The sequence below is a fragment of the Brachionichthys hirsutus genome, chromosome 11 (genome assembly GCF_040956055.1).
Source record: "Brachionichthys hirsutus isolate HB-005 chromosome 11, CSIRO-AGI_Bhir_v1, whole genome shotgun sequence".
NCBI classification, from domain to species: Eukaryota; Metazoa; Chordata; class Actinopteri; order Lophiiformes; family Brachionichthyidae; genus Brachionichthys; species Brachionichthys hirsutus.
The window spans coordinates 4583893-4594738 of NC_090907.1; the positions used below are offsets into that span (position 1 = coordinate 4583893).

The 10846-nt window shown below is 44.9% G+C and overlaps 1 protein-coding gene across 1 annotated transcript; it reads right to left on the reverse strand.

The window, feature by feature from the left end:
• Positions 1-273: 273 nt before the first annotated feature.
• zbtb38 (zinc finger and BTB domain containing 38) lies at positions 274-9500 on the reverse strand. The gene is made up of 3 exons (XM_068745736.1): positions 9443-9500; positions 8448-8504; positions 274-4227 (listed from the first exon to the last, which is right to left on the reverse strand). The coding sequence occupies exons 1-3, from the start codon at positions 9498-9500 to the stop codon at positions 758-760; spliced, it is 3585 nt and encodes a 1194-aa protein (XP_068601837.1). The 3' UTR covers positions 274-757.
• Positions 9501-10846: the final 1346 nt, after the last annotated feature.

Sequence of the window (10846 nt, forward strand, 5' to 3'; positions counted from 1 at the left end):
ATACAGATGCAGTTTGTGTGGAAGAATGGGGGAATGTTCTCAGACGCATTGCAGGTCCCTGACCATCAGCAGAAGGCCACAGCACAGCTTTATATTGAGGAAACTGTTTGCTGTGGAGTGGGATTTGTGCCAAACCTTAAAATCGAATATTTCTGTGACTTATTCTGCATGACTTCAAGGATTTTTCTAATCTTTCTTGCCATAGGCAAATAATTACCATTTCTTTGATCAGACTTAATAAGGACGATTGTAACGGTTTCGAAGATCAGCAACATTTATTGAAATAGTTCATGTTTATACATAAACACACAAAAGTGGTAACTTTGATCTCAATGGTGCCTTATGTTAAATATAAATCAGAATTATAATAATGGTGCTTAATGAGAATGGAATATCAAAGGATTACCCAACAGATTACCATAGTCTTACTATAAAGTGCAACTCACCATGGCCACTAAACTGAGTGGGTGATTCAGAAATGTGACAGCTGTACAAGTAATTTTGTTTTCCCCAGGCATAGATTTTAAACTCAGCTAAGAGGCATTTCAGTTCGGGAAGCCTTGTCTACATTCAAGTCACTCCTATCACTGAGTCTGCTCTATATGCATAGACAATGGGTAAAGTACAGTGCGATTCAGAAGGTCCTATATCAACACATAGATGGAAAACCACTCTGTAGTTGAATTTGGAGAAGATGAAATTGCAGCCTGTGTTATAATTAGAGCCGGACATTTATTGTCGCGTGAAGCCAAGTTTGTTACAGGCTTGGTTTTTTCAGGTGCGATGCGTAGAGCGCCGAGCATTGGTCCCTTTTTTTCACCATTTTATATTTCCCCTTCAACGGTGTCAGGGAAAGCAGTGGTTCGATACAGGGGGGTAATGGACTTTTAATGTTGGAATATGACATGTCTTGGTAAGTATTCATGAAGTCAGTTGTATCCTCAATTTTAGGCTTAATTTTATCGCTGGAAAAATATTCTGCATCTAGCGTTTCGTTTTTGATGTCAGGCACCCCCTGAAAGTCGCTGTCTTCGATTTTGATGGTGTCGTGTTCATCGTCTTGACTCGGGTGTGCTGAGCATTTAGAAGATGGTATGAATTTGTCATACTCGTATCCCTCCTCGTTTGTCTCCTGGTGTTTTTTCTCGTGACTTTTCTTGGTGGCGAGGTAGAGGAAACGCTGGGGACAAAAAGAGCAACGGTACTTCTTCTCTGGGTTGGGGCTCCGGGGTGTGTTATCAAAGCAAGAGCCGTTTTCCATACAGCTGTTGCAGATGTAATCACCACCGCCTGGCGCCTCACCGGGAGGACCTTGTTTACCGCAGGTGCGACAGAAACACGGGTGAGACCCAATGATATGAACTCTCAGACCGGTCTCTGTGATAAAAGAGCTGTCACAAATGTCGCAGTTGTAGGCAGCCCTTGGGCTGGAATTCCTGCTGAGGCTACGTTTCACCTCTCCGCTACCACCTGAGATGCTTCCATCTGTTGTCCAGCACATTTTATCAAGGTGGCTCTCGCTGGCAGTGGTTCTATCTCCAGATGTTTCAGGATAATGGTGACACTTGGCCTTTTTGTGTTTGAAGCTTAGCTTCTTCCTTTTCTTGTTCTTTGATTTGTATGAGTAGTATGGACGCCAAAGCATGTCAGCTGTGTCACAGTCATTGGGTTCATCACATGCCTCCGGCTCTGTGGCGGCGATGGCTTCCGGTCTAATCCGGAGTCTGGGGCTCTCCGAGTCTTCCCTTTCTGGGCGGCACTGACTTGTGGTTTCCTCCTCGTGAAGTTTTCTAATTCTCCTTTTCTTTCTGGGGAAAAGCTTAGATCCTTTTATTTGACGACAAATGATTGCTTCATTACCAATTTTCACCGTTATCTGACAGAGTGGCATGGCAGCACCGTCCGCGGACGGGCCTGGGCACGCAGGTTTGGCAATATATGTTTCCGTCTTTGCCCTCTTCACCTCGTCACGCACCAAATTCTCAGTGCTTGATTGAAGTATCTCCTTCGTCATATCCTCGACTCTCTTTGCAGAAGCTGATAGCTCACCTAACTTTTTAAAAGTGTTTAAAGAGTTTAAGTACGGCATGCTAGGACTCATGTGCTCGGAGTTACTTAGTACTGGAGGGCCGTCTTTGTAGTCCACTGCTGGAGAATCAGGATGCAAAGAAGAGTCATAGTTTAAGAAGGGTGAATCTGCATCCTCACTTCCGTTCTGCTTGCCTGTCTGAATGTCCAATTCACCGTCGAGGCTTTGGTTGTTGTCCCGGTTGCACGGCTTGTCGAAGCTGATGCGAGGCATGACATGCGCCACCATCTTTGTCGTTGCCATGAATGTCAGAGGGAATGGAGCGCTGTCGGCGTGGCCCATCAGACCATTTTCTTCGAGGAATGGAGGGTTGCCCTCTCGTGAAGCGGGGTCACTTCTTTCAACACCCTCCGAGTATGTCTGACTGTACGTCTTGTATTGCCTCTTTCTAAACTTCATTGGGAGAAGTCTGTAGAGTTTGATTGGATAAAAGCTGCTCTCAGATTTTTTCTTAGCTGCTGCCACACTGGGGTCAATGTCATGAAAAACCTTCTGATGGTTCTTTAAGATATAATATGTCATGAACACCTTCAGGCAGAAAATGCATTGATAGCGGCGCTCACCTGTGTGCCAGATTTCATGCTTAGTGCGGTACTCTGCCAAGGCAAAGACTTTGTTACAGTAATGACAGGGGTAGGCCCTCTGCCAGGAATGCACGTTCTCATGCCGCTTCAGACTGGATAGGGTGACATAGACCCTTTTGCACACACTGCAGTTATATCTCCTCTGACTGCCTCCTGGTCTTACTGCCCTCCTATCCTGTAAAGGTTCTGATTGGCCCACTTGAATTGGTTCTGGGGTGGAAAGATCAGCAGAATGGACCTGTGTCACCATTCTCTCCTTGTTCGGATCATCGTCTGAAAGGACTTTGGTTGGTATGTTGCCATTTACAACTGGCTTTAATGGCCGTCTTGCGGCTTTGGGGCAGACCTGCTCGTGGTTGCGCAGCCATTTGAGGTGTATAAATCTTCTGTCGCAGAACTTGCAAAACAAAGGACTGACAAAACATTTCTGATGTTTCTTTGAGTGAATGGTGAGAAGCGCTTTATTTGCGAACATCTCTGGGCAGCGGTCACATCTGCAGATGGAAACGCTGTCCTCCGTTTCAGAGTAAAGGGTTGGTGGACCTAAGTCGCGTTGAACACCGTCAGCGGCTGCAGGTAGTCTTGAGTCAATGATTCTGTCTGTTTCTGCTTCGGACAAAAGCGGAGGCGGAGTCAAGGTTGCAAAAGGTGTGACAGAAACATCATCATGTAATGTGGGGGTTATTGCATTTGGTTTATCTGCATTAAGGTCAGCTGGTGGGGGGAACGTACTTCTACCCAAGCTGCCTCCCAGCCTGTGGCGCTTTTTAAGAGGTCCGGTGTTCCTGTAGAGGAGTTGCTTTGGCTGTAATAATAATGGTTTACAGACATTGTTGTTGTCCCAATGACTGCCATCTTTGCCTTCAGCGTATTTGTTCACAGCATACGAGTGCTCCAAAAGGGCTTGGGTGATTTCACCGCGCCCATTGAGACAGGAGTTTCTGGGACCAGTTGATGGAGCCCGTCCCACATCTGCTGACTGCGTCTCCCTATTGCTTTGGAACAGAGGATTGAAAAGGTTGTCTTCAGGACACACTTCAGTCATAGAAAATGCATTTGTGATTCGTGGCCCTTTTGCATTGTTTATCTCCTCAAGCCGAGGAGCTTCTTTCTTGGTTTTTTTACGTAGTAGGGCTGCACTTGGGTCTGAGGATTTTTCATATACTTCCTGCCTCTCTTGTTCTGCCAACTTCTCTAAATAAGGAATTCCAAGTCTTTTTCCAGCTGCCAGTAACCGTCCGTTGTCTTCGGCACCAGGTGAAATCACCTTGGAACAGTAGATAAAGTTGAGGACACTGGCAAACACCTCCGACTTGAGGTCCATCAGCTCCAGGACTTGGCTGGAGGTCAGCATCTCGGGGGTCGTCAGAGCATTCCTGAAATACCCACTGCAGGCAGCCAGTATGTTCTTGTGGGCTCGAAACTTAACGTCCTCCACCACAATGGTGACATCACAGAAAAGGCCCTGTGAGCGCTGCTCATTGAGTTTGCTGAGCACAGTTAGAGGATGATTGCTATCCATCAGGTTCAGTGCATGGGGGACACCACAGTTGTCTAAAAAAAGAGAAGAGAAGAAGTAATGAGATAAGATTATCAGACCGATGTTGTCAAAGAGAGGCATGTGCTCATAGCTGTTCTTGGATTTTAACACTAGATGGCAGTAATATCTTAACATATGAGAAAACACTGATCAACAGTCGTTGGGTATTAAGTCATTATGATTCTGTTTCAATAAAAAAAAAAACGACATTAAGTGTAATCATTATGCTATGGCTAAAAAAGGCACACACACACTCTGGATATTAATACGTATATTACATCACACATGATTCATGTAATTTCTTTTCCATTCCAAGACTGTTTATTTTTTGTATTTACACGTAAATATTCTTCCCTGTACAATTCATGTAAATCACAAACTAATCCTAGAGCAGAGTCATGCGAATACCCATCAAATATATCATGATTTGTCTCGGTCAATGATTGTTTTATTTATTATTCTGCACGAGTCCTCGTGGCATTCTTGTTCTCCTTAAGGACGTTAATGTGACGTCGACACGTGGACTTCGTACACTTATACCTGTCTTGACTTCTGTCTATTGGCAGTAGAGGAGCATCCCTTTGCTTAACACGTATAACACGTATACCGTGTTAAGTAACGCCAATAGCTAGCTGCATTTATTTTTGCACATGCAGAACACTTTCCGATCAGAGCGGGAATGACATAATTTTTGTTCTGTAATAGGCCAGCATTTGTGAATCAGGTTGATCTGAACAACGCACTCCAATAATCTATAATCTGTGAGTCTTTCACCAATTTCAAGCGTATTCATTCTCCTTTTTGATAGAGGATGAATCACTCAGTGTGACATTCTCGTGGTGGGCTATTGATGTTGGAGTCGTGGTGATCTGAGACTATTCTGAGTCATAGTAAATCATGGCTCTTGCATTAATGTTTAATTATACACTTTAAATCCAGAGAGGAGTTAGTTCTTAATTCTACTGTTGGCTTTAAACAGGCACTGTGTAATTGAGCATTAACTGTCGTTCCTCTTGAGATGCTTTGACTCTCCACTTTGCTTGGAGGCATGTCTAGTTCTGCCTTTTGCTGATTTTTGTCCTGCGTGTTACGCATTATTTTTTTTAATTTGTTGATGTCCTTAATTTTACAACTAATAGATTTATGATATTCTGTGTTTGCACAAATATTATTTAGCGACTTTGTCACTCACTCCATTTTATATTAGTGCTTTCACTGGTTTCCGTTTTTCTGGTCATGCAACAAATACAATATGGCCGCTGCTCTGCACAGTCTCTCAGGCTGCTGAAAACACAGCCAGCCTTCCGCCTTCTCTCTCAGACAGGCCTCTGTTGTCATAGTAACATGCTATGGCGCAGCACTTATTGGGATTCAGCTGGATGGCAAGTGACTCTATTAGCTGTCCGGGTATCCGGTGCCCTCTTTCCCACAAGCATCCTCCCCTCTCTGAAAACCTGCAACATACGGCCGTCTGCGGAACCATCGAGGCTCGCCTTTGTCTCTGCTGGAGTATACTTTGTGTGTGTGTGTGTGCGTCGTGTCTTTGTCTGCAATAGAAAATCTACACAAAGGTATTTCTGATCTGATAACAGCAAGTGATGTGCCGCTTCCTTCACACTAATGCCTTCATTTCACCCAGGCTATTTTTCTTAAACAATTTAAATTTAAAAAAATGTATACCGATTGTTGTGGTTTACTGCCACCGCATTCTGAGCGGAAATTTTGAATTTGCAACGGTTGCTTATGGTTTTGCCACATCCCACCTTACTTTACCATCAAAGCTTATGTGAAATTTGTTTTTAACGGCTTGACCTTTAAAATAAATATCTCATATCTCATCACGTACTAAACCACAATCCGAGAAAATGACAGTATAGCATCGAGAGCGTCTTGTCAAACAAACAGTGAAACATCAGAGCAAAAGCCACTTCACACACATCTGCAAAGCGTACTCCTGTAGAATAAGGTTTAGAAATTGAGGGAAGCCATGCAAAACGTACCTTTAGTAAATCAGAGAAACTGATTCAGGAAAAACAGGAAAACGTGTTGTGGCATATCCCTTTTCAGCAGCCATCAATTTACCCAACTATACTTAGAAAACAGTTTTTGCGAGAGCAAGGCGAAAATAGTTTCTTCTACGATGGTCGCTGAACAGCGGCGATGCCAGAAGCAGACCTTGTTCTGACGTCTTTCTTCCTCTCCCTCCCTTTCTGCGTGCAGATGACTCCAGCGACAACGTCCTTGGCTTCTGTCCATGCAGCCCAGGTCCTGGACTAGTCGTCCTCTGATTCTGACTCCTCTTTCCCTCTTCTGTCCTGCAACCGCTGTAGGAATAACTCACCGCCTCTTCCATTTATACGGCATATACCTAAACCGGCGCAAGGCTCTGCCTGTCTGCTAGCTGGGCAACCGTGGCGTTCGCTTTGGAGCCACGGAGCGGCAAGCGGCAACTTTTATTAAGCATGTCAGGGATTGTACGGAGCGCGGAGAGATGCTGGATGCTACATCACACACCAGCCCTACACTCGATGCCACAGCAGGGGGAACCGCTCAGCGGAATTGCTGGTAGTAGCAGAGAATGAGGCGTACAACCAATGCAATATTAAATCTCCCCAGCCTCTCGCTGTTAACCGGGGGGGGGGATTCCTTTTGCATGAAACAAAATTATTTTGTAGCCCTCAAAGAATCAAACTGCACCTTGAAAGCATAATGCGACACCATCTGTTCCCTCCACATTCACCCAGACTCTGTATGTGAAGCATCAAAATAGACCAAAGCCCTCCTTCCGCGCTTCCGCAGTCGCTGTGGTTAGGTAATGCAGAAGCTAGAGAGGCGATGGCAGCGACTTCTCGCGTATCGCATCAGTCCCAGGTCAGATGTTTGTTGATGCTTTCTCTCACAATCACATCGCGCATGCAAACTGAATGTAAGGCTGATGTGGAAAAGAGAGTCCTCCTTTCATCTCTCTCTCTCGGTATACACACCTATGTAGAGGCTGCTGATTGATGCAAAAAGCAGCGGATGCATCAGCACTGCAGACGAGGGGGAGGGGAGGAAGCTGAACCCGACATGGCTCTGAGCGCCTCTCGCTAGCCTGCGAGGACGGAAGCAGCTCTTTTATTTACACAACTCAAGGTAGTCATATGACTGTGCAGGTTTGCTCATGCTGGCTGAGACCCACATCAAACGGGCTTTAGTATTTTTATGTAGCGCTGGATGCGAATGACAGCCTAGCAGGTGCCATATCATTATGCATGCGCTCCCTCGTATCCCCAAAGGAAGGAAGTGTGCACTTTAAGGCTTGTTTGAAACACACTTAAGGATCACCCTACGCTGCTCTGTCTTGTCTTTTTCTGTATTCAGTATCGCATTTCTGGTTTCATTCATGCGCAGTTAGCCGCAGACTCAGTTGTCTATTTTTGGTGCCGACAGCAAGACCTACTTAAACGGGGACCCCCTATGTTTCCTCCGTGATCAGCTCGGTGTACCAGCGTGTTGGGTTGTTAAACCGCTGCCACACGGGACGTACGAAAACCCAAAGAGGAGTTTTTAAGCTAAGTGAGGAGGGGGAGATGTGATGTCAGTGCATAAACTCTTTAATTAATGCCAGAAAATACATCTCAGAGTCTCACTGCAGCTGAAGGGGAATAAATATGCAGCAAACAAGACTGTGAGACTCCTGTTGGCCAGATTTATTCAAAGACGCAAGGTAGTGGGCAGTCCCGATCACCGATTAAATTATTTAACATTTTTTATTTTATATTCTGTACCATTTAAATGCCGAGGTCATCCTTAAGATGTTTACTTATCACCAGTCCAGAGTGTTGAAAAGCATCATATATGTTAAGGTTTGGGGAAACTGTCCAACTCAAAGTCAAGATAAATTTGAAATCAAAATTACAAATGGAAAAATACGCTACCGCACGACAAGAGTTAAGTTAAGAGTAAAGTTTTTTTGGCAAGTAGAACCTTGTCCCCCACATCAGATATCACAGCCCGGGTCTGTTTTAAACCACAGGACAAAATATACAGGCCTCTGCGCCTCTGATGCTCAGTCAGCTTCGCTGCGGCCTGCAGGGACGCTGATCAGCAGGGAGATGCAGAAAATAGTACAAGGCTGAGTAGGCCTCATCCTCATTCGCTAAGCATTCGTACTCTTAGCATACAAAGACACTCACTCCTGGTAGCACTGGTGCTGCTGCCTTAACAAGCACTCGCATGATAAATTGCCTACCAAAACGCTTCGGTACGGAAGGTGCCGCTGGGTCTGTCTCTGCCACTTCGGTTGACTCTGGAGGTCGTTTCAAAGGGAGGAAAGGAGAGAGGCTGCCCGGCTGCCTTCCTCCGTTTGGGCCTAGGTTAGGCCTTTACCATCTTCTTTCTCCTCTGCTGTCTGGATTTCTTTCCTGTGGACTACGGTTCTGGCAGAGATTCCTCGTTCCTGCTGTGAAGTCAGCTGCGTCACTTTCGCTGCATCACTGACCCACAAAGAGAAGCTGGAGAAGGAGGGGTAACATGGTGGATGATTGGTGGCAAGGGGTAAGCAGAAAACAAGCACCAAGCGCTTTAGGCTGCTCCAGCAAACTAAAGGAAGGAGGCTTCCGCTCTGCCTCAGCTGGGGCCGTTTCGGCTGTGGTATTCAGGAAGTGGGTCGGGAGACAGACACTTTATTGTTACGCAATGAATATTTTTCTTCCGAGACCAGACTCGGCTGAGAAGGTGGAACCCCAGTGTTCAGTGACTAATAATAGGCCGTAGTGGCTGCCAGTCACAGCTGCATGTGGTCAGATCAGATCATCCTGACAGCCGGCTATCGTCTGGGAAGAAGAATACGCCATATTGTGCAAATGTTTGTTTGTTTTAAATGTAAAATGTAAACATTTGGCATGTGTTTGACAGCAGCGCATTCGTCTTGTTTTCTAACAGAGGACGATTGAATGGCTTGTTTGTTTTCCCTTTTTGTTAGGAACAGTGCTTGCTAATGTAGCTGCTTTTTGTAATGTCTCACATGATGTCCCCTCTCCACTAAAGTAAGTGTTTGTAACAGGAAAAAAAAGACGGTGCGTACCTTAGTCATATGTTACTCTATCTTGCTTGTACAGGTTGGTCTCAGAGGTGTAGCAGATGCCCTTACAGACGTATTTGTACAAGGTTTCAGTCCGGAATACGTTGTATACTCGTTAGGCCTGGATACGACAACTAGTATTACACTTGTTTTGCACACGGTACTCAAGGGTTTATTTGCTTGATCCTCCTCCTCCTCCTCCTCCCAGGCTCCAGTTTCCATTGCCGGGTTGCTCCCTCTGCTGGATGCAAGAATGAAGACAGTGCTTTCTCAGGGCCATCACAGATCACAGGATGTATTTGAAAAAATATATTTAAAAATAGAGCATTAAACTTTTATATGATTTCAGTACTGTTCCAGTCGCTTACCGTAATTATTATTATTATTTTTTTAGATGTGGGCTTACCAGTTTCATTCAGAAATGGCAATACACCACTAAATACTGTATCGTATAGTTTGCTAATTTAAGTAAGTATTTGTGAGCAGCAGTATGGATTTACGCGAAGGAAGAGTACCACAGACACAATGTTAGCTCCGTTAGTTCAGGACATGTATGACAGTTGTACGACAGCAGTAAAGTGTGCAGTAAGAGTAACAAGGGGGTTTGGAGTAGAGGTGGGAGTGCACCATGCAGGAATCAGCTCTGAGCCCCTTTTTGTTTGCCATGGCGATGGATAGACTAACAGATGAGATGAGACAGGAAGCTCCTTGAAATATGGTGTTTGCAGATGACATTGTGATCTGCAGGGAGAGCAGGGAGCAGGTAGAGGAGAATTTAGAAAAGTGGAGGTCTGCTCTAGAAAAGAGGAATGAAGGTGAGCAGGAGTAAAACAGAATATATGTGTGTAAATGAGAAGATCCCAGGGGGACAGTGAGGTTACTAGGAATAGACATAAAGAAGGGAGAGGACTTCAAGTACCTCGGGTCAACAGTGCATAGTGATGGAGAATGTGGGAAGGAAGTGAAGAATCGTGTGAAGGATAGCTGTTTTGGAGGCAAGGTCAGAGAGAACAAACGTCAATGGTTTGGACATGTCCAGAGGAGAGACAGGGACTATATGGGTAGAAGTATCTTGAGGATGGAACTGCCATGGAACGGGGCTAGAGGTCGACCCAGGAGAAGACACATGGACGTAGTGAGGGAGGACATGAGAGTGGCTGGTGTCGGGGAGGACGATGCAAAGGACAGGGTGAAGTGGAGAAGGTTGATTTGCTGTGGTGACTCCTCACGGGACAAGCCGAAAGTACAGTTGTAGGAGAAGGCAATAAAGTACCAATACCAATGTATAATCTGGTATATTATTATAAATACTCAACTTTTGAAAGACTAAACTTGATTTTTTCTTTTTATTTGGAGTGGGTGCACTTTCATCACCTGTAAGGAGGCCATTTTGGATGCATGAATGTATCAATGACAACTCAGCATTTTTTGTCAATTCCCTAACAGGTTTGATAAATGTATGTCATCTGGTGATAAACATTGAATTTTGTACATTTATTTTAGCTTCCTGCATCTGTGTTTGTGTTGAGGGTGCCGACCCAGCGCATTGATACTTTATATATATATTT

Bases quoted from the DNA above. Each gene is read 5' to 3' on its own strand.
- zbtb38 (XM_068745736.1), bottom strand. From the start codon at position 9,500: ATGGAAACTGGAGCCTGGGAGGAGGAGGAGGAGGAGGATCAAGCAAAT. The intron at 8,505-9,442 runs GTACCGTGTGCA...AACGACCTCCAG, and splicing joins TCAAGCAAATAAACCCTTGA to AGTCAACCGAAGTGGCAGAG. The intron at 4,228-8,447 runs GTAGGCAATTTA...CTCTTTTTTTAG, and splicing joins TTCCGTACCGAAGCGTTTTG to ACAACTGTGGTGTCCCCCAT.